Genomic DNA, 23,924 nt, shown 5'->3' with positions numbered 1-23,924 from the left:
CCGCAAAGTTTCTCCTGCAGGTGATATTCGTAGTGTCCTGTAACTCCTCATGATGTTATCTTGGGATAGACACTCTCATCAGGACAAACTGTCTGCATGTAAACACTAACAGCTGGAGCTTCTTCTCCCCTTGGCTGTGGCTGTTGTCTCCAGCTCTGATGCCTGTGAGGAGACACCTTGTCCTTACAGCACAGGGGCCTCATGGCCTCCTTGTCCCCAGCCAGGAACCTGGGAGGTGTGGGACCATAGTCCTGCCCTTGGCCTTGCACAGCCCCACATCACACTGTCCCAGGAAGGGCCCTGGGCAACGTGGGAGGGACAGGATCTGCCTTCCCAGGGCTGGGGGTCAGGGCTTGGCCCTTGATTAATGAAACAAAACCAGGTTTATTCAGCATCAGAGAGACCTACACATTGCTTTTCCTGACCTGTCATCTCTGCCTCCAGTTTTCTTCTCTAACCAGACCCTGGGGTCAGTTCCTCAGTAGTGTTCCTCAGGGGGACCCATTAACATTCCAAGAAACTTTGGAGTTTGAACCTGACTTTTGACTTCTTGAGAGGTTACTTCAACTTCCTCCAGGGTCTGAGGTTCATGGACTCAGCACCAAACCCACCAGAGGGATCATTAAAGCGCCTTGGGCTGCTCCTGTGCTGCTGAGCTGGGCTGGGCTCCTGGGACAGAGGGAGCTCATGGCAAGCGGCAGCGCTGCAGAGAGACAGCTCTGCCCAGGAGCAGCTCCTCTGCAAAGCGCAGCAGGGCTGAGGGCTCTGCCTGGGGATCTCAGGGAGACGAGCAAGGCAGAGAGAGATGAAAGGTGGTCAGGATGGGGAGGATGACTGAGAGCTCACTGGAGGAGAAATCTTTGCAGCCCTTGCCATGGTAAGGCTCTGGGTGCAGGGCAATGCAGCTGCAGCTCCTGGAGGCATCTCCTCAAGTTAGCACAGGCACAGCTTGAGGGATCTGTAAGGAGGAGGCTCTTGTCAGGCAATTTTGAACAGCTGTGAAGCTGGGTGAGCACCCAGGGGTGCCCAGGGCTGTCCTGCAGAGCAGGGTCCCTGCACCCCAGGGCTGTGCCGGGGCAGGGACTCTGCCGCCTGCCAGGGTCAGCGCTCAGCCTGCCCGGGGAGATCCCCATGGTGCTGTGGGGAGAAGCTGTGGGGGGAAGGAGCGACCCGTGTCAAGGCAGGAAAGGTGCTTCTGCTGTGGAGTGGATGCTGTGTGGGTCAGGGCTGCTCACAGCTACAGATCACCCCCAGGATTTTTCCAAGTGGATGCCTCAAGCAGAAGATCAATGCAAGTATTACCAGACAGATAGGGAGCTTTCCTGAGCCTGCCTTTTCAGTTTCCTATCCCGAGGGTTGGGGGGTGCAAGAAATGAGAAAAGGAAAATGAGCTCTCCTGCTTGAACAAGTCACTGAGACTCCTGAACTGCAACTCAGAGTCTTCAGTACATCTGCCAGAAGCCTCATAACATCCCTTCAGCTGCTGCTCTGCCTCTGCACAGCACCAGCATCACATTGGCTATACTCGTCAGTCTTACTCTGACCTGTCCTTTTCCCCAGTCTGCAAACAGGAAGATGCCCCCAGGCAGTGCCCTGTGAACAGGCAGGATCTGTAGGGCCAGGGTGAGGGCACAGAGGGTGGGATGGTCTGTGAGTGCTGACAGGGAAGAGACATGGACAGGGAAACACCTCCCAGGGGAGAATCTCCAGGCAGCAGGGATATGATCAGAAATGAGAGGAAACTAAACTCAGAATTGTTATCAGAGGGAGAACACAGAAAAATCGATATGATCCCTTGCAGTGCAGATCCCTCCTGTGAGCAGCCGCCTCGCCTCCTCTCCCACCCAGCAAAGCCTCTGCCCTCAGGGCCGGGGGCTCCAAGGCATGAAGCAGCTCCTGTGCAGCCAGAGCTCCAGTTCCCTCTGCAGAGCACAGGGGCTGAGAGCAGCTGCCCGGCAATGCTGGTGTGTGGGAGGTGGCTGCACAGCTGGGGAAGGGTGACGCTGTCTGAGTGCCCGGCTGCCTCTGCCCTGGCCTCTCTCACACCCACCCTCACCGCAGTTTCCTTCTTGCTCCACTGCTCTGGGTCACTGTTGGTGTGATCTGGTTCTTGCTGTCAGGCTCTCTGGGGATGGGAGTTTCAGCTGCGGAGTCACAGCCTGATCTTGTGGGTCCTTTCCTGCAGCTGTGTCCATGGGAACACGTGTCCCAGCTTTGCTCTGAGCTGTGGGGCTGTGGGCAATGCAGTGTGTGGGGCTGGGCAATGAGCTGAGTCTCCCTGAATCAAATGCCATCATTAGGACACTTCGCTGTATGCTCGAGGTTTTCTTCCAATCCTGTCCTACAGCATCTTTGTGTTATCTGAACATAGAGAAACATAGAGATGCTATGACAGATAAAATGCTGTTGAGTTTATGAAATGAGCTGTGTGTATCCTGGGCTAGAAGTAGAGAGCTTCAACCTTAGGAAAGGGTGAGACGTGTCATAGTCTGAGGTGGGTCCCTCTGCTCTCAGCAGTCCTGGTGGCTTTTCAGGGTGACATGGCAGTGTGATCACCATCTCAGAAAGGTGCCAGCCCAGGGCAGCTGGAGGAAGACAGAGGGACAGGGCAGCTGCCCTCACTCTGCACTGACCCACAGGCATCCTCTGGTCTCGCAGGACTCGCTCTGTTCTCCCTGAGTGCAGCAGAAATGCTGAGGGTTTCTGACACCCAAGAACACTCCCCAGGCTGTGAGAGGAGAAGGAGCTGTAGAAACACTAAACCTCTCAAACTCATTTTCTCAGGTCTGGGGGTACAGATGCTGACAGTCCCTTCTGCAGCAGGAGTGGTTCCATCTGACAAAGCTGAACCCCAGGACTGGCCCCTGCCCCACCCCATCACACAGGCTCAGGCTGACTCCTCAAGAGCCCCTGGGCAGAGACCCTGCTCTTCATTGCACACTCATCAAGCACCGACCAGGGCTCCAGCCAGGACGTTCTCCTGGAAAAAGAAAAGAGTCTCTTTGTGGGAGGGTCTGTGGGAAATGGCTTTGGTTTTTCCCAGAGAAGTCTCCCCTAAATTGTCACTGTCTTTTCCTCCTTGCACAGGTCCTCATGCCCACAGGCAGCAAATGTCCAACAGCAGCTCCATCACCCAGTTCCTCCTCCTGGCGTTCACAGACACACGGGAGCTGCAGCTCTTGCACTTCTGGCTCTTCCTGGGCATCTACCTGGCTGCCCTCCTGGGCAACGGCCTCATCATCACCACCATAGCCTGTGACCAGCACCTCCACACCCCCATGTACTTCTTCTTGCTCAACCTCGCCCTCCTGGACCTGGGCTCCACCTCCATCACTGTGCCCAAATCCATGGTCAACTCTCTGTGGGATACCAGGGTCGTTTCCTTTGCTGGATGTGCTGCCCAGGTCTTCTGTGTATGTTTCTTGTTTGGTGCAGAGTATTTTCTTCTCACCGTCATGTCCTATGACCGCTACGTTGCCATCTGCAAACCCCTGCACTACGGGACCCTCCTGGGCAGCAGAGCTTGTGTCCACATGGCAGCAGCTGCCTGGGCCACTGGGTTTCTCAATGCTCTGCTGCACACGGCCAATACATTTTCACTGCCGCTGTGCAAGGGCAATGCCCTGGACCAGTTCTTCTGTGAAATCCCCCAGATCCTCAAGCTCTCCTGCTCACAGTCCTACTTTAGGGAAGCTGGGCTTCTTGTGGTTAGTGCCTGTTTAGGATTTGGGTGTTTTGTGTTCATCGTGGTGTCCTACGTGCAGATCTTGAGGGCTGTTCTGAGGATCCCCTCTGAGCAGGGACGGCACAAAGCCTTTGCCACGTGCCTCCCTCACCTGGCCGTGGTCTCCCTGTTTGTCAGCACTGCCATGTTTGCCTATCTGAAGCCCCCCTCCATCTCCTCCCCATCCCTGGAGCTGGTGGTGTCTGTTCTGTACTCGGTGGTTCCTCCAGCAGTGAACCCCCTCATCTACAGCATGAGGAACCAGGAGCTCAAGGATGCCCTGTGGAAACTGATGACTGGATTTCTTCCGAAGCTATAAACTGTCTCTGTCTTCTTCTACATACGAGTTATAGTCTAACTCATTGCAGATTCATCCTGTGTGCAGTATTTTTTGTTTATAGTTGTGTTTTTCTCTTATGATAATACTGTAATTCCATTTTTAGTTCACTGCCTGCTTTTCTTTTCTCACTGAGTGTCTGTGTCCATGAGGAATCATGCTCCCTGTGTTTAAGCAAAATAAAGGGCTCTCCGGCAAACTGTTTTCTGCTGACATCCGAACTCCAAGACCTTTTTCAAGCTGCAGCGACAGTTCCTGTGTGCATGGGTGGAAGGGGAAAGAGCTCTCGCTTGTCAGCCCTGCCAGGGAGCAGCAGCGCTTGGCCTTCCAGAGCTGTTCTCGTTCCACTCCCACACTCTCCTTCTCATCCCTTGTGTTGGTGCAAGGCCTGAGTGCTCTGGCAGCCTGGTCACTGTCCTGCTGTGTGTCAGTCCTGTGAGTGCAGGCAGGGACAGGCAATGGGCACTGCTGTGACAGAGCTGGCCTCAGAACAGCCTTTCCAGAAAGAAAGGTCATCTCCTATGGGCAGGGCCTGAAGGTTTAGCTCTTCTTCCAAGCTTCTCTGCAGAACATGCTGAAGTGACATGCAGATGCAAACAGCAGGGTACAGCTGCACAGTGTGTGTGTGCAGGGCTGGGCACACAGCAGTGTCCTCTCACAGCCAGGCCTCCTGCCAGAGACCTGCAGGACCAGCAGAGCAGGGGCTGGGCTGTGCCCCTGTGCACTGGACACCCCGTGGAAGCTGCCCCAGGACAATCATGATGCACTGGCCCCTCACAACGTCCCTTTCCAGCACTGGCCTCTCTCCCCAGCTCACAGAAGTTGCTCTTCCCTAAATGGATGGACACAGAATGAGTAGGTCAGAAGTCCATGTTTGCATTCTACAGATGAGGTGTGAGCACACACATCATGTACCTGAGGTGAGATGAAACCGAGTGAGCACAAACACCATCAGCTGTTCCTGGGAGCTCCATGAACGCCTGTGGGACAGACAGTGTCTCGAGGTCACTTCACATTGAGAGTAACAGCCCATGGGAAACCACCCACTGGGATCTTCTTCCTTGGACTGTGATCCCCGTGTCCATTCCTCACAATGTGGGACATCTCAGATGAGTGCAGAGCAGGGTGACACACCACAGGGCTGAGGTGTCTCCCATCCCTTTGAGTGGCTACAGGAGGCCAGAGACCCACTGTGACTCCTGCCTCTGTGTGTAAAAGGGACAGACGTTATCTCTGAGCATCCCTGGGTGCATAAGCAGTCCTGAGACCAGCTCAGACACAGATGCCTGATGGAATCCTGGCATTTCTGTGTGTGACTCCAGGAATAAACCTCAGTGGCCGAGTGAGATTCATCCCAGCTGCTGGGACAGGCTCATTGCAAGTGCTCCTGTCTGCTACATCACCCTTGCCCATGATTCTGGACTGTGCTTTCAAAAGTGACAGCAGAATCAGAGAAGTTCTGAGTTCCTTGGGAAAGGAAGATGTCAAACCCATCTTCAAGAAGGGCAGGAAGGACAATTTGAATAATTACGGGCTGGTCAGCCTACCTCTGTCCCTGGGAAGGGGACAGGGTGCGTCTTCCTGCACCGATCTCCAGGCACCTGAAGGACAAGACAGGGATTGCTGAACCGAAATGCGCGGAAAACCCAATGAGTCCCAAGAAATGCTCTGAACCCATTCCAGAGCTTTAGACCCCCAGGAAAGAGCTCAGTGACAGTGCAGCCCATGCAGTTGCATCTGTGTCCCTCACCGAGCAGCACAACCAGTGTGGAGTCACCCCATGGCCCTGCAGCCAACCTGCTCTGTAGAGCGTCAGTGCCAGGTTGGGGCCCTGTGGGGAGCACAGGGAAGGGGCCAGGAGCACCAGACCAGATCAGAGGAGGGATGGGGGGAGATCAGACAGGAGCTGACCGGGGCTGGAAATTGCCTTGGAGAGAAAAATGCTGGTGTTCAGCTGCCCCAAGATAATACGCAGAGTTCAGAGTGCAGGGCCAGAAGTCCTTGCTGTCCTGGTGCTTCACCAGGCCCGGGAAGTACCTGGAGAAGGATTGGTGTCCCCCACTTGCCATCTTTTAGTGCATCATCCGTCGTGAAGGGTGGCATGGAAAGCAAGTCTGGGACTCTGTTTCAGGATTTGCACCGAACAAAGTATTCACCCAGAAGCCACATCATTTTGCTCTGGTACTTCAGTCCTGGTGCTCATCACATGTCCTTAAGACAAACTTATGCACCCCTCTTGTCAACCTTACCCCAAAAGTCACCCCTAGACAAGGCTCCTGAGCTGGGGCCGAGCTGGAGAACTGGGGTCCAGCTGTGACCAGAGGAAGGACAAGGCCTGTCCTGGGTCCTCTAAAGGGCCGGCAGCCTCTGTGATCTCCACCAGAAAAGGCAGCATGCAGGAAACTGTAGACCATCCCCAAGCCCATTGGAGGCCCTTAGGAAGAGTTCCTCTCTCCAAATATCCGACCCAGCTTGTTGCTGCACGAACAACCAGGAGAAACTGCCCCAGGACCCTCATTCCAGACCCCATCTCCTCCACCCCATACAGGCAGTGCTCTCCCCCTTGTCACTGAGGTGGTTCCAGGGACCCAAGAGACACCTGTGGGGAGGAGATGTTGGGTAGGGATGTGGTGTCCTTCAGTGCTCCTCATGGTACCTCCTGCTGGGCTTTGTGCCCCTGGTCACAACCCTCTGAGCCTGGCTGTTCAGTCAGTTCTCAGTGGTGCTAAACAGGAATATGCCCATGAGCACATTGGGCTGCACTGGGAGGAGTCACACAGCTGGAGTGTTCGATGTCAGTCTGGCCTTTTGCCGTTCTGCCATTTTGCAGTTGGCCCATGGGCCTTTTGCACTTTTACTTTCTCTTGCTGGGATCGGCTCTTCAGGACCAGGGTGCTCCCTTCTCCTGGGCTGTCTGTTTGGCACAGCTGGAGTTATGTTAGGGATTGCACTGAGTATCATATATTTTACTTTATGTATATTCTAGTATATTAGTAGTAGTAGTGCATTATTTTTATTGTCTTATTATTTTTTTTTTCTAAACCCACAAGTTTCTCCCTTCCCCTTCAGTTCTCTCCCTTATCCCACTTGGAGACTGGGAGCAGGATATGAGCAGCTCTCATGGTCTTAGCTGGTGGCTGTGGTAAAACCACGACAAGAAAGAGTACTAGTAGCTTCAGAAATCTTGAAAATCACTTTCCAAGATGATGGCACTTTTTTGGGTTTGGTTTTTTTTTTTTTTGGTAGAGGGAAACAACATGAGAAAGGAAAACCGTCAGAAACTGCAGCTCTGGAGGTCCAGAGTGGACCTCAGGACAAAGAAATGTCATTCTGAGCACAGTGCTGTGGTCATTCAGAAGGACTCTGGATCAGCCATGACTTTGTGTTTCAAGGAACAGCTGGTGGGGATGGAGAGAAAGCAGCACAGGTGGGGACACACTGGGGTGAGAACAAGCTGGGGAAGCGCATGGGGTGTCTGCAGCCTGTGGGGAAACAGCCACAGGCCTGGGACAGTGTAGGATGGACCGTGGTGGAGATGGCCAAGGGCGCTGGCAAGGCTGCATGTCCCTGAAAGACCTGAGGTCTTTGTCCCCTTGGTTATGGCTGATGTCCCTGACAGCGAGGCCGAAGAGGAGACACATGGTTGTCATGGCCATGGCACCCCATTGCCTCCTTGCACCCCCAGGGAGTGTCACACCATTGTCCTGCACTGGGCATCATCCCCACATCCCCAGGAAGAGCCCTGAGACACGCGTGAGGGACAGGATCTCCCTTCCCAGGGGCAGGGGGTCAAGGCTTGGCCATTGTCCTTCATCAAACAAATCAAGGGTTTTCTCAGCATCAGAGCTGCTGCACTTTGCCTTTGCCTGATGCAATCACTGCCTCCAATTATCTGCTCTAATGAGTCCCTGGTGAGGCTTTGTCAGTAACAGCCCTCAGTGGGGCCCATTAATGCTTCAAGGTACTTTGGGCTTTGCTTCTGACTTGGACTTCTTGAGGAGATTCTTCAGTCTGCTCTTGGTATCTGAGGTTCATGGACTCAGCACCAAATACGCCATGGGGCTCATTAAAACACAGAAAGCCCTAACAAGCCATGTTTCTTTCTTAATTTTCTTCCAGTCTTCAAGACTTGTAGAACTAACTGGAGAGGTTTCAATGGGACACTTACTGATGAAGATTTCAAAGAAGATTTCATAAAGAAGGGATTTTCTTTCAAGGGTATTTTCTGTCATTTTTCAGTGTGTAGAAGAAGTGACAGCAGCATTCTGCAATGGACATTGATCCAGAGGGTCTCCTGAAGACATTTGGACAGGCAGGAGAACAGTCCCTTGAGGCTGGACACTGTATGGACACCCTTGCTGCTCACCGCCCACCCCCAGTCTGCCCGTTCCCTCATTGGCCACCTGGGACTGGCATCACTTTTCCTCACATCAGACTTCTGCACTGAGCTCTGCAGGTGGATGCTGCAGCTCCTGCACACCAGCTCCCACCTGCTCTCCTGTGTAAACACTACACAATTTCATAAACACTAAACCACTTTCCTCAACTGTGTGTGTAAGCTGGATCTAATGAGGTCCACCATCCACACGGGACATCCACACAAGAACTGTTTTAGACAGAGAGATAGGAAAGGATATATATAAACACAATTAACACATTAACTACCATGTTAATTAGACTTCTGAAGAATAGGGCAAGTTTGTAACACCCTGAAGATCAAATCAGAAACCAGAGAGTTGAGAGGCAACTGAATGACCAAAGAGCAAGTGGAGGAGGAAACCTGAGAGCACTGGGAAGGGCAAACGTCCAGACAGTCTGCTGGGAAGTTGTCCTTTGACATGGACAGGTCAGGAGAGGTGGAAACTCCTGAATGACGAGGGAGATGAAATAATAGAGTGTTGGTAATGGAAGTACAGGGGAAGACCAGTATTTTTTTTCCTATCCTTTGTACACTTCTCACTAATTCACTTTTTGGCTTTTTTTTTTATTTTTATATGTTAAAAAACCAACCAAACAAAAAAACTCCCATCAAACAAACAAACAAACGAAAGTAACAAAAAAACCCCACAGCACCAAAGAAAAAAACCCAACCCAACCAACCAACAACAACAACAAGAAAAAAAAACAACCAAAAAATGACAACGAAAAAGTGCACCTTTCCAGGCAGACATCAGTCACCAGTTGTCTCACCATAAACAGCCAGGGCCATTTGAGGGGCCCCAGTGCACGGGAGGTGCTGGCCTGGGATTGGCCTCTATCACAGAGGACCTGGGGGAGACCAGAGCACCTTGCGATGCAGGTGGAGCCTGGGCAGGGGTTCCTGGAGCATCTACACTGACACCAGGTGTCTGTGCCCCTGGGGCTGAAGACATTTGTGTCCTAAATCCATTCCCAGTTCTGGAAAACTGGTAGCTAATCCTCTTTCCCCCTTTTTTTCCTCTTCCCCTTTTCTCCACTTTCTCTATGACATGCCGCTTTACAGGAAAATTAGAGAGTTAACACTGTTTGATTGAATTATAACCCCTTGGCATTTTGGTTGCCTTAATTTTGCGCTTCAAGATCAAGGAAAACGAACCATCACGAGTCCATCATCAAATGGACCGTGACATTAAATTGGTGTCACGGACAGGATTCTGAGAATACAGAGGAGTGCAGGTATTGTGTGGTCAGTATTAGGGGAAGAAAGTTTCACTCCAGCCACAACTTGCCCTAACCAATAAGGTGAGAGGTGTCCAGAATGCGAGGGAGGCAATTCAGATTTCCCACACACCACACACACCTTGGTGTTGAGTGCTCCAAACTTGAGTTGAGGGCTCTGTCTCCGGGATCTCAAAGTGCAAAAATGGGTGTTGTTCTCATGTTGATGAGAATTGTCTGCTAGAGAGAGTGAAGGGGCAACTTTGAGTGTTTGTGTAACTAAGTTGAGCCTTCCTGTAGCAGATATTTGGCCCCTCTAACCACTCGGGAAAGAGAAAGGTGACACAGCAGTTGCTGTGGATTTGTGTAACTAAGTTTTGCCTTCCCGACGTGGGTTTGGTCCCTTCATAATAAGAATGACTGAAAAGGCTGATAGTCAAGAGTTTTGGCTAGTGAAAGATCGAAGCTCGTTCTGCACACTTTTAGCAAAGTATGGGGCTCGACCCTCTGTATCCAGAGAAGACTGGGCTCGTAATAACTGGGCTAATTTACAGAGTGTAGTGGACCAAGTAATTTCTCTACAGACTAAGTTTAGATCAGATAAGAACAAAGCTATGTTCTGTGCTGTCGTAGGAGCCATCCTAGTAGCAGCGATTGAAGATCGTCTCAGGTGATGTAGTAATGAAAGCAAAATTATAGAATCCCTTGAAAATCTGGTGCAGATTTTGCAAAAAACAATCTCCAATTTAGAACAAAAATTAGAAAATTGTTCACCACAACTAGAAAAAGTGATGGAAGAAAACCGCTCATTACAAGCTACTCTAAAGGAGGAATGTTTATAAAACACAGGAGTGCTGAGGGAGCGGCAGCTAGAGGAGAAAGGTATCAGACAAATAAATCAGATTTACCCTCAGAAAGAATTGGAGGAGATGAGAAGACGTGATGAGGAATACCCACACGTGAGACCCTTAGTGAAAACAGAATATTTTTATGCAAATGAGGAGGATACTGACCCTCACATTACAACTAAGCAAACACCTTACACTGCCACCGAGCTGGCAAACTAAAGAAAGAGTATGGGTGCCTCCCTAAAGAACTGAGTACGTGTGGCGCGTATCCCTAACTGGGAGAGACCAAATTCAGTTAAGTGAACAGGAAGCTAATGGTTACTGGGGGTATGAAGTTTTCTTAACAACTGGTGACAGACGTGCCCCGTGATCCCTAACCCAGCGAGCTGCTTATTGGGCTGGAGGGCTAAGCCCTTTAGATAGGGGAGAGCCCCTGGCAATCACTGGCACACCTGATCAATTGCTAGAAAGTGTACACAAAGCAGCCTGCTTGCAAATGATACATGAAAGAAAATTGATTCCCAAATGTGAATCCTCAATGACGCTGGCAGTGAGTCCTGACATGATGACTCCCTTGATAAGGGGACTTCCAGAGTCACTTAAACCTTCAAAGGACAATCGCATTGATGAGCCCAGTAGAAAGGTTGGAAGGTTTGATCAGAAGCCAGGGTACCAGAAGTGGGAGCCAGAGGGATGGACCTGACACTGCCATTGATTCACTGTTCACCCCTGCCCTGACTTTCCCCAACCAACCAAATACTAAAAAGGTGTGGACGTGGGGGGAAACAGCACAAGAATTGATACATTATAATAGGAAATGTGGCCCTGTAAAGATCCTAGAAGAAAGGTCGAGAGGAATCTGTCATGTTGAAGTCAAGAATGTGCCCCTTTCTACCAGTACTGCTGCTGCTACCAGTGCTCCAAGAAAGAAGCATCCGCATATTAGAAGAGGAAAGGGGGAACAACCTAAGATGCGACAACAATGGTGGGTTTTGGGAATTAAAAAGGGAGTTCCCGGAGATATAATGGAGGGCTTACTTACCCCTTGATAAACTGAGTAAACTGGTATCAAGGTGGCATAATCCAAAAGAACATTCACAGAGCATGAAAGAAGTCCTACCCGTTACACCTTCAGCTCCCTCCTCCACCGAGGATGAAACTCTCCCAGAAACAGGAAAACGAGAATCTGCATTCCCTCCATTCCACACTCATACCTGAGGGCAGGACGTGACAGGCTGTGGGCATTACAACATAGTCCAGAAGCTTCTCGGTCTCTCTGGGCACCTCCTTTGTTGAGGACCCTGTCAACTGACTGAGGGTCCCACCCCTCCTGCCCCCCAGCTGGTGCAGGTGAAGTCACCCTGCCCGGGGCAGGGGAGGATGTGACTGTCAGCACCTTGGTACCACCCTGGTGTGTACGTGGGGACAGGCACAGCGGGGCACAAAAGGTGCGAAGGAGCCATCGACTGCCCTATTGAAGCCTCTGGATCTCAGGGGGATGTGCAGCTGCCACAGTGGGGCATTGTGATGTCACTGGTGATGTCACAAAGGGCCCCACCCAGGCACCCCTTTAAAAGTGGGGCTGGGGGTGCAGAGCTGCATCCTCTGGCAGGACAGGGACGTGGCCACTCCGCCATGGCCCGGTCCTGGTGAAAGAGGAGACGGGGTGGCAGCCAGACACGCTGCCATGGCCGGCACTGCTACCGGAGTCGCTCTTGCTGCCGCTATGTCCCATCCCTGGAAACTGTGAGGCCCCTAAGAGCCAAAATCTCCCATCCCTGGACACCTTGGGCCGCTCAGGGTTAAATTTCCTGTCCCTGGACCCATTAGGGCCCCAAAACTTAAAATGTCGTGTCCCTGGACTCCTTGGGCCACTGAGAGCCAGAATGTCCCATGCCAGACACCGGGTATCCCATCCCTAGAGACTTTGGACCAAGACCTAAAATGTCCCATCCCTGGATCCAAGATGTCTCATCCCTAGACACTTTAGGCCTCAAAGGCCCAGATATCCCATCTCTGGACCCCATGAAGCCTCCGAGACCCAGGATGACCCATTCCTGGAAACTTTGGGGACACCAAGTCCTAAGATGTCCCATCTCCAGCCCCCTTGGACCACCCAGACCAAGATTTCCCATCTCTGGACAACTTTGGCCACAAAGACATAAAATGTCCAATCCCAGAACCCGGATGTACCATCCCTGGAGACTTTGGGTGATCAAGACATAAAATGTCCCATCTCTGGACCCCTTGGACCACCCAGACCAAAAATGTCCTATCCCTGGACCCCTTGGGCCACAGAGAGCAAGGGTGTCTCATCCCAGACCCCGGATGTCCCATCCCTGGACATTTGGGCCAACCACAGCCAAGATGTCCCATCCCTGGACCCCTTAGGCCAAAGAGACCAAGATGTCTCATCCCTGGACACTTTGGGCCAACAAGACCCAGGATGTCCCATCTCTGGACACAATATGTCCCATCTCCAGCCCCCTTGAGCCACCAATACCTAAATGCCCTAAACCATAGACCACCCAGGCCAAGATGCCAATTCCCTGGACACTTTGAACCACCAAGACCCAGGATGTCCCTTTTCTGGACCCCTTAGGCCACCAAGATATAAAATGTCCAATCCCAGACCCCTGGACACATTTGGCCACCAAGACCTAAAACGTCCCATCCCTGGACACTTTGGGACACCCAGGCCTAGATGTCCCATCCCTGGACACTGTGAGGCCACCAAGACCCAGGATGTCTCATCCCTAGACCCTTTGGGGACACCAAGTCCTAAGATGTCCCACGTCCAGCCATCTTGGGCAACCAAGACCAAGATGTCCCATCTTTGGACTCCTTGGGCCACTGTGAACCAAAATGACCCATCTCAGAGCTCCGATGCCCCATCTCTGGAAACTTTGGGCCACTGAGACCAAGATGTCCCATCCCTAGATCCAAGACGTCCCATCTCTGGACACAAAATGTCCTATCCCTGGACACTTTGGGCCATCAAGATGCAGGATGTCCCATCTCTGGAACTTTTAAGCCACCAAGACCCAAAATGTCCCATCTCCAGGCATCTTGGGCCACCAAGTCCTACAGTGTCCCAACCCTTGGGACCATTGGACCACCCAGGCCAAGATGTCCCATTCCTGAACACAAGAAGTCCCATCCCTGCACACTTTGGGCCACCAAGACGAGGATGTACCACCTCCAGTCATCTTGGTCCACCAAGACCAAGATATCGCATCACTGGACCCCGTGGGTCACCGAGACCAATATGTCCCTTTCCTGGAGTGAAGATGTCCCATCTCTGGACCCAAAATGTCCCATCCCTGGACTCTCTGGGCCACCAAGACCCAGGATGTCCCAACCCTTGGACCCCTGGAGCTCCCGGGCCAAGATGTCCTATCCTTGCACCGAAGATTTCCCATCGCTGGACACTCTGGGCCACCAAGATGCAGAATGTCCAATCTCCAGCCCCCTTGCTCCACCAAGACCAAGGTTGTGCCATCTCTGGACCCAAAATGTCCCATCTCCAGCGCCCTTGGGCCATCAAGAGCCAAAATTTCCCATCCCTGGATATCTTGGGCAACTCAGCACAAGATGTGCCATCCCTGAAACCCTTAGGCCACCGGGACATAAAATGTCCCATATCTGCACACTTTGGGCCACCAATACTGAAAATGTTCTATCCTGGAACCCCTTAGACCACCAAGACCCAAGATGTCCCATCCTTGGACACTTTGGGGACAATAAGACCAAGGACATCCCTTCTCTGGACTCAAGATGTCCCATTTGCAGCCATCTTGAGCCATCAAGATGTTAAATGCCCCAACCCATGGACCACCCAGGCCAGGATGTCCCATCCCTGGACACTTTGGGCCACCAAGACCTAAACTGTCCCATCCCTGGACACTTTGGGACAGCCAGGCCTAGATGTCCCATCCCTGGACACTGTGAGGACACCAAGACCCAGGATATCCCGTCTCTGGACCCTTTCGGCTACCGAGATCAGGATGTCCCATGTCCAACCATCTTGGGACACCAAGACCAAGATGTCCCACCCTGGACCACCTGGGACACCCAGACCCAGGATATCTCATCCCTGGACTCAAATTGTCCCATCTCCAGCCTCCTTGGGCCATCAAGAGCCAAAATTTCCCATCCCTGTATCCTCTGGGCTACGCAGAGCAGGATGTCCCACCCCTGGACCCCTTAGGCCAACGAGACCTAGAATATCCCATCCCCGGACACTTTGGGCCACCCAGGCCAAGATGTCACATCCCTGGACCCTGTGAAGCCATCAAGACTCAGGATGTCCTATTCGTGGACACTTTGGGGACACCAAGTCTTATGATGTCCCATCTCCAGCTCCATTGTGCCACCCAGGCCCCGATGTCCCATGTCTGGACCCCTTGGGCCAACCAGAGCCTCAACATCTCCCCCAACTTCGTCCCACCTTATGTGGAGAGTATTGAACTCCAAGACCTCAAAACTTCTCCCCAAACTTACCCCCTCCTCACCTGGGGATGTTGAGCCCCAGCCATCTCCCTAACTTCACCGCACCTCATCTAGAGGATGTTGGAACCCAAGACCAAACATCTCCCCCAACTTCACCCCACCTCACCTGGAGGAGGTTGAACTCCAGCTGAGACCAAACATCTCCTCCAATGTTGTCCCATCTGGGGAACAGTGAACCCAAGACCCCAAACACCTCTCCAACTTTGTCCCACCTCATCTAGCCGGTGGAGAATCCCAAGACCCCAACCATCTCCCCAACTTCACCCCACCTCATATGGAGGATGTTGAACCCCAACCAAGACCCCAAACATCTCTCCAACATTGTCCCACCTCATCTAGAGGGTGGAGAACCCCAAGACACCAAACATCTCCCGCAGTGTTGTCCCACGTCATCCAGAGGATGTTGAACCCCAACATCTCACTCAATTTTGTCCCACCTGGAGGATATTGAACCCCAAGTCCCCAAACACCTCCTCAACTTCATGCCTTCTTCACCTGGAGGATGTTGAACCCCAACCAAGACTCCAAACATCTTTGCCAACTTTGTTCTACCTCATCTGGAATGTGGAGAACCCAGGACTCCAAAACATCTCCCGCAGTGTTGTCCCACCTGGGGGATGGAGTACCCAAGACCCAACCATCTCCCCCAACTTCATCTCTCCTCATCAAGCCGGTGGAGATCTCCAAGACCCCCAACATCTCCCTCAGTGTTGTCCCACCCGGAGGATGTTGAACCCCAACCAAGACCGCAAACATCTCCCCAAATTCATCCCTCTTCCCCTGGAAGGATGGAGAACCCAAGACATAAACCATCTCCCTCAATGTTCTCCCACCTCACGCTGACAACGTTGAACTCCAAGACTCCAAGATCTCCCCAACTTTGCCCCACCTGGAGGATGTTGAACCCCAACTGAGACCCCCAAACCTCTTCCCAACTTCATCCAACCTCATCTGGAGGATGGAAAACCCAAGATCCCAACAACTCCCGTCAACTCCTCCTGATTGGTGAGTGGAGGGGGTGGGGCCTGTGGGTGGGGTCTGTGGGTGGGGTCTGCCAGGGGCAGTGGCCACTGCTGCTCTCCCAGGGAAGTTCATCTGGATCCATTTTGGGGCCACCAGGAAGTTGGTGTTGCCCAACAAGACGTGTGAGTGGGCGGAGGGCCCAGCAGGGGCCATCTAGTTGTCCGGTGTCTACTTGTCCATCATCCATCTGTCCATCCATCCGTCCCTCCACATGGCCATCCCTCCATCTCCTCATCCCACCACCCACCTGACCCTCATTCTCCATCTCCTGGTGTTTCCACCCTCATCTGTCCATCTGTCCATCCCCACCTTCTCACCCACCTCCTGGTCCCTTCATCATCTCCATCTCCATCTCCATCTCCATCTCCACCTCCATCATCTCCATCTCCATCTCCATCTCCATCATCTCCATCTCCATCTCCATCTCCATCTCCATCATCTCCATCTCCATCTCTATCTCCACCTCCATCTCCATCTCCATCTCCATCATCTCCATCTCCATCTCCACGTCCATCTCCTGGTGTCTCTGTCCATCTGTCCATCCCGAGCTCCTCACCCACCACCCACCTGACCCTCCCTCTCTTGGTGTGTCTATCTCCTCACCCATCCATCTCCTCACATCTCCCTCTCCTGGCCCCTCCATCTCACAGAATCACAGAAATCAGGGATTGGAAGGTGTAAGAGTCGGTCCAAAGAACAGTACTTGCCTGAACATCGCCGTCAGGGACTTGGAGAACAGATGTCCTGATAGAAAGAATTGGAAAATGACTTGGAGAGAGGCCTGACGAAAAAAATTGTGTTGTACAGGTCTCTCCAACCCGGGGGCTACAGGTAACAATGGCTGCTGTACGGATTCCACCTGCTGCCGCAGCCAGACTTGCCCCCACCTCCTAAAAGGAATTGTGTTCTACAGGTCTCTCCCACCTGGGGACTATAGCTGCTGTGCAGAAGATGGATTTTCACCTGCTGCCTCAGCCAAACTTGCCCCCACCTCCTCCCTGCTACTAAGGCCAAAATAATAAAGTAACACTGTTTGATTGAATTATAACCGCTTGGCATTTTGGTTGCCTTAATTTTGCGCTTCGAGATCAGGGTAAATGAACCATCACGAGCATATCACCGGATGGACTGTGACAGATGGGACCTTGAAAGTTCATCCAGTCCAACCCCCCCGCCGGAGCAGGAACACCCAGATGAGGTTACACAGAAGGTGTCCAGGTGGGTTGGAATGTCTGCAGAGAAGGAGACTCCACAACCTCCCTGGGCGGCCTGGTCCAGGCTCTGTTACCATCACTGAGAAGAAGTTTCTTCTCGTATTGAAGTGGAACCTCCTGTGTTCCAGTTTGCACCCATTGCCCCTTGTCCTATCACTGGTTGTCACCCAGAAGAGCCTGGCTCCATCTTCATGACACTCACCCTTCACATATTGATCCCCATGAATGAGGTCACCCCTCAGTCTCCTCCAAGCTCAAGAGCCCCAGCTCCCTCCGCCTTTCCTCACACAGGAACTGCTGTCCCTGAGGCTTTTTCAAGGTGAGGGGTGGGAGTGTGATCGCCATCACTGTGGTAACGCCCACGCCACGTCAGCCACTCTCGCAAGGGCTCCCAGGGGCTTCCAGGTGGCGAAATCAAAACCCAAAAAGGTCCTTCAGCAGAGGGAATCTCACAGTTAGGGTTCCAGTTAGGTGCCTTCCGCTGCCCTGTCAGAGACACTGGAAGTTGTGAGCTTAAAAGCACACATCCCAGAAACAAGTCATGAGCTTAACTATCAGCTATTAATATTCCAGAAAGGATCATAGAATCATAGAATCATTTCCGGTGGAAGAGTCCATTGAGATCGTCGAGTCCAACCATAACCCAACTCTTGCACTAAACCCTAAGAACCGCATCTATACATCTTTTAGACACCTCCAGCAATGGTGACTCAACCACTTCCCCGGACAGCCTGTTCCACTGCTTCACAACCTTTTCCATGAAGAAATGTTTCCCAATATCAATTCTGAACCTTCTCTGGCACAAGCTGAGGCCATTTCCTCTCATCCTATCACTTGCTACCCAGGAGAAGACCAACACCCTCCATGCTGCAACCTCCTTTCAGGTAGTTGTAGAGAGCAAAAAGGTCTCCCTTCAGTCTCCTTTTCTCCAGGCTAAACACCCCCGGGTCCCTCAGCTACTCCTCAGAAGACTTGTGCTCCAGACCCTCAACAGCCTTGTCCCCTCCTCTGCACTCACTCCAGCACCTCATGTTCTTTCTTATAGTGAGGAACCCAAAACCGAACTGAGGATTCGAGTTGTGTCCTCACCAGCACCAAGTACAAGGGGATGATCGCTGCCCCGGTTCTGCCCACTACACTATTCTTGATGCACACCAGGAGGCCATTGGCCTTTTGGCCACCTGGGCACACGCTGGCTCATGTTCAGCACCTGCCAATCAACACCTCCAGGTCTTTTTCCACCAGGCGGCTTTCCAGCCACTCTTCCCCAAGCCTGTATTGTTGCAGGGGATTGTTATGACCCAAGTGCAGGACCCGGCACTTGGCCTTGTTGAACCTCAGACAATTGGCCTCATTCAGCCAATGTCCCTCTGTATGGCCTTCCGACCCTCCAGCAGATCAACACTCCCACCCAATTTCGTGTCATCTGCAAACTTACTAAGGGTGCACTCGATCCCCTCATCCAGATCATTGACAAAGAGATTAAACAGAACTGGCCCCAATACTGAGCCCTGGGAACACCACTCGTGACCGGCCGCCAACTGGGTTTGGCTCCGTTCACCACAACTCTTTGGGCCCAGCCCTCCAGCCAATTCTTTATCCATCACAGATACACCCATCCAGGCCATGAGCTGCAGCTTCTCCAGGAGATGCTGTGGGATACGGTGTCAAAGGCTTTACTGACGTCTAAGTACACAACATCCACAGCCTGTGTGGCGGATTCACTCCCCCACGACAGACTTTCCCTCATCTGCTAAGCCGGTCACCTTGTCACAGGAGGAGATCAGGTTGGTCAGGCAGGACCTGCCTTTCATAAAGCCATGCTGATTGGGCCCGATTGCTCGTCTCGTATGTGTGACCTCCCAGTCCTTTCCCAGCCCTGTTCCTGCTGTTGGCCTGTCCCCTGCAGGGGCACAAGTGACTCACAGTCCCCTCCACAGCCATTGGCTTCCTACTGGACTGTGAGTTCCTGAGACACAGCTGAGCACATGGCATCGTACCCAGCCATCGCCCTCCTTGTGCTCCAGTGTGTGAGCAGGTAAAACTAAGCTGGTTTCATCAAATGTATCTAATAGATTTCCTATCAAGGGTTTGAGTGGAGAAACGTTCCTCAGAGGAGCTGCTGTATTTACACTGGGGCATTTTATCTCTCTGCTTCTGTCTCTTTTTTGTCTTCTTCCTCTGTCTATTCTGTCTTGAAAGAGATCTCCAAGGAAAAGAATCATGGAATCCTACAATAACACAGGTTGGAAGAGACCCCTGAACACCATCTCTGTCCCACTGACCTTTATGGATCCCTAATGAACAGCTGAAAGCATTTGCGCTCCCTTGGGTTCATCTCACCACATGCACACAGTGGACATGCACATGATGTGTATGTTTGCAACTCATCTGTACAATGAAAACATGGGCTTTTGACCTAGTATTTCATAGAATGATAGAATGTCCTGAGTGGGAAGGGACCCACAAGGATCACAGAATCACAGAATCGCAGAATGTTGGGGATTTAAAGGGACCTCAAAAGATCATCTAGTCCAATCCCCGTGCTGGAGCAGGAACACCCACGTGAGGTTACATAGGAACCAGGCGGGTTTTGAATGTCTGCAGAGAAGGAGACTCCACATCCTCCCTGGGCAGCCTGTTCCAGGCCCTGTCACCCTCATTCTGAAAAAGTTTCTTCTCATATTGAAGTGGAACCTCTTGTGTTCCAGGATCATTGAGTCCAACTCCTGTCCTTCCACAGGACAACCTCACAGTTCACACCATATGTCTGAGGATGTTGCCCCGTTTCAGGTTGGGGCCGTGACACCTCCCTGGGGAGCCTGTTCAGTGTCCAGCACCTCTGGGTGAAGAACCTTTTCCTCATGTCCAACTCACCCTCCCCCGGCACATCTTCCTGCCATTCCCTTGGGTTCTGTCACTGGTCACCAGAGAGAAGAGATCAGTACCTACCCTTCCTTCTCCCCTTGTGAGGAAGCTGTAGCCACCGTGAGGTCTCCTTTTAGTGTTTTCCTCAGCTCTGATGCTGAGAAACCCCTTGGTTTGCTTTCTGAAGCAGAAAGGAGAAGCCACGACCTCCAGGCAATGGGAAGGGGGATCCTGTCCCTCACACACGGCTCAGGGCTCTTCCTGGGACCGTGGGATGTGGGTGTGCAAGGCCGAGGGAAGGACAACACTGGTACAGCAACTTCCAGCTTCCCCATGGGGCTGCAAGGAGGCAACGAGGCCCCAGTGCCATGAGGACAACATGTCTTCTCCTGGGCCTCAGTGGCAGGGACAACTGCCATGGCCAAGGGGTCAGAGACCTGGGTCCTGTTGGTTCCTTCCAGCCTCAACAGTGGCCTTTGTCATCTTCATTGCAGACTGTTCTGCACAGTCCTACACCTGCCACTCTTTCCCTGCAGGCTGCAGACACCCATCTGCTTCCCCACCTGCTCTCACCCCAGCATTTCTGTCCCTTCACTGATGTGTCTGCACCTGCACTGGCTGTTCTTTGGAACACAAACCATGGGCTGATCCAGCTCCCTCTGGGTGGCCTCTTGCACCACAGCACTGCCCTTCCAGTGACATTTTTTCCTCCTGATATCCAGTCTCCACTTCCCAATCTGCACTTGGTAGCTTTTTTTTCCTCTCCTGGTTGTTCCTACTACTTGGGAAAGCTATACCACCTCAGAAACTGCCCATCAAGCAGGGAACCCTACCTGTTAGTCTTCTTGTGGTCTTCCACTAGACCAGAGAGAAGTAACCTCACCATGACTGCTGCTGGACCTTCAGCTTCTCTGATAGACATGAGCATGTCCCTGTTTCTGTCCCATCATGTACTCAGGTGGGATGGACATGACAACCTGTCTCCAAGGCCTCTTCCTGGGTAGGGCCTGTGGGTACATATGCAGAGGTTCTTTCCCAGCCACGTTCCTGCTGCTGGGCTGTCACCTCCAGAGACAGAACTAACCTCACTGTCCCCTTCACAGTCACATACTGCTTACTGGATTATGAGTGTCTGAGACACAACTGATGTCATAACACACCATACCCATCCATAAAACCCCTATGGCCCAGGACCTGACCAGATGATTGTATGTTTCTTCTATCAAAGTTATCAAATATATTTCCTACTAACGATTTAAGTGGGGAAATATCCCAGTGCTGCATCTAGGCTGATTTCTCTGGTATGTAACATCCAACATGAAGCGAGCTCTAGACACTGTCTGCCCCACAGGCCTTCATGGAACCTCAAGGAATGGCTGTTTGTTTTCACCTGGGCTCATCTCACCTGAGGTTCCTCTCACCTCACATACATGACATGCATGCTCACAGCTCATCTGTTCGATGAAAACCTCTTGTTGCCACTCCGAAGGGATGGGAGGTACCTCAGCCCTAAGGTGTGTCCCCCTGCTCTGTATTCGTCTGAGATGTCCCATGTCACGTGGAATGGACACAGGGAGGGATCTCAGTTCAAGGAAGCACATCCCAGTACTGCATTCTGGTGGTTTCCCATGGGATGTTACTCTCAACATGAAGTGACCTCGAGACACTGTCTGTCCCATGGGCCTTCATGGAACCCCCTGGAATAACTGATGGCGTTTGTGCTCACTTGGGTTCATGTCAACTCGTGTACATTATGTGCATGCTCACATCTCATCTGTACAATGCAAACTTGGACTGCTGAGCTACTCATTCAGTGTCCCTCCATGGAGGGAAGACAACCTCTGTGAGCTGGGGAGAGAGGCCAGTGCTGGAAATGCTGGTTGTGAGGGGCCAGTCCATGACGATGCCCTGGGGCAGCTTCCGCGGGGTGTCCAGTGCACAGGGGCACAGCCCAGCCCCTGCTCTGCTGGTCCTGCAGGTCTCTGGCAGGAGGCCTGGCTGTGAGAGGACACTGCTGTGTGCCCAGCCCTGCACACACACACTGTGCAGCTGTGCCCTGGTGTTTGCATCTGCATGTCGCTTCAGCATGTTCTACAGAGAAGCTTGGAAGAAGAGCTAAACCTTCAGGCCCTGTCCATAGGAGATCACCTTTCTTTCTGCAAAGGCTGTTGTGAGGCCAGCTCTGTCACAGCAGTGCCCATTGCCTGTCCCTGCCTGCGCTCACAGGACTGACACACAGCAGGACGGTGACCAGGCTGCCAGAGCACTCAGGCCTTGCACCAACACAAGGGATGAGAAGGAGAGTGTGGGAGTGGAACGAGAACAGCTCTGGAAGGCCAAGCGCTGGTGCTCCCTGGCAGGGCTGCCAGGCTGGACTCTTTTCCCCTCCTCCCATGCACACAGGAACTGTCCTTGCAGCTCCAAACAGGCCTTGCAGGGAGGATATAGTGAAAAACACATCACTACGGGACCCTTTATTTTGTTTAAATACGCACAGACCATGGCTCCTCATTTACACAGCCAGTGGTTATAAAAGAAAAGCAGACAGTGATTTAGACAGGGAATGACAATGTTATCACAATAAAAAACAACTTCAATAAAAACAGAAAATACAAATGAGAGGCTGGACCTCTAACTAGTTACATTAAAACTGCTATGTAGAAGGAGATGAGCAGTTTATTGCTTCAGAAAACACTAAGATATGAGTTTCCACAGGGCATCCTTGAGCTCCTGGTTCCTCATGCTGTAGATGAGGGGGTTCACTGCTGGAGGCACCACTGAGTACAGAACAGACACCACCAGGTCCAGGGATGGGGAGGAGATGGAGGGGGGCTTCAGGTAGGCAAACATGCCAGTGCTGAGGAACAGGGAGACCACGGCCAGGTGAGGGAGGCACGTGGCAAAGGCTTTGTGCCGTCCCTGCTCAGAGGGGATCCTCAGCACGGCCCTCAAGATCTGCACATAGGACACCACAATGAACACAAAACACCCAAATCCTAAACAGACAGTAACCACAAGAAGCCCAGCTTCCCTGAGGTAGGCATCTGAGCAGGAGAGCTTGAGGATCTGGGGGATTTCACAGAAGAACTGGTCCAGGGCATTGCCCTTGCACAGTGGCAGTGAAAATGTATTGGCCGTGTGCAGCAGAGCATTGAGAAACCCAGTGGCCCAGGCAGCTGCTGCCATGCGGACACAAGCTCTGCTGCCCAGGAGGGTCCCGTAGTGCAGGGGTTTGCAGATGGCAACGTAGCGGTCGTAGGACATGATGGTGAGAAGAGAATGCTCTGCACCTAACAAGAAACCTAAAAAGAAGACTTGGGCAGCACAACCTGCAAAAGAAATGACCCTGGTATCCCACAGGGAGTGGGCCATGGATTTGGGGACAGTGATGGAGATGCAGCCCAGGTCGAGGAGGGAGAGGTTGAGGAGGAAGAAGTACATGGGGGTGTGGAGGTGCTGGTCACAGGCTATGGTGGTGATGATGAGGCCGTTGCCCAGGAGGGCAGCCAGGTAGATGCCCAGGAAGAGCCAGAAGTGCAAGAGCTGCAGCTCCCGTGTGTCTGTGAACGCCAGGAGGAGGAACTGGGTGATGGAGCTGCTGTTGGACATTTGCTGCCTGTGGGCATGAGGACCTGTGCAAGGAGGAAAAGACAGTGACAGTTCAGATGAGACTTCTCTGGGAAAAACCAAAGCCATTTCCCACAGACCCTCCCACAAAGAGACTCTTTTCTTTTTCCAGGAGAACGTCCTGGCTGGAGCCC

General features: G+C 52.3%; 2 protein-coding genes across 2 annotated transcripts; one reads left to right on the top strand and one right to left on the bottom strand.

Annotated features, from left to right (window-relative positions):
- Positions 1-3,278: 3,278 nt before the first annotated feature.
- Positions 3,279-4,897, top strand: LOC135999431 (olfactory receptor 14C36-like). Its single transcript, XM_065652986.1, has 3 exons — positions 3,279-3,413; positions 3,492-3,953; positions 4,874-4,897. The coding sequence occupies exons 1-3, from the start codon at positions 3,279-3,281 to the stop codon at positions 4,895-4,897; spliced, it is 621 nt and encodes a 206-aa protein (XP_065509058.1).
- Positions 4,898-4,942: 45 nt separating this feature from the next.
- On the bottom strand, positions 4,943-23,604 carry LOC135999429 (olfactory receptor 14A16-like). The gene is made up of 3 exons (XM_065652985.1): positions 22,930-23,604; positions 5,609-5,662; positions 4,943-5,041 (listed from the first exon to the last, which is right to left on the bottom strand). The coding sequence occupies exons 1-3, from the start codon at positions 23,602-23,604 to the stop codon at positions 4,943-4,945; spliced, it is 828 nt and encodes a 275-aa protein (XP_065509057.1).
- Positions 23,605-23,924: the final 320 nt, after the last annotated feature.

The sequence above is a fragment of the Caloenas nicobarica genome, chromosome 28 (genome assembly GCF_036013445.1).
Source record: "Caloenas nicobarica isolate bCalNic1 chromosome 28, bCalNic1.hap1, whole genome shotgun sequence".
Classification (NCBI taxonomy): Eukaryota; Metazoa; Chordata; class Aves; order Columbiformes; family Columbidae; genus Caloenas; species Caloenas nicobarica.
The sequence above is the reverse complement of the archived record's forward strand: the minus strand, read 5'-3'. Positions and strand labels throughout refer to the sequence as shown.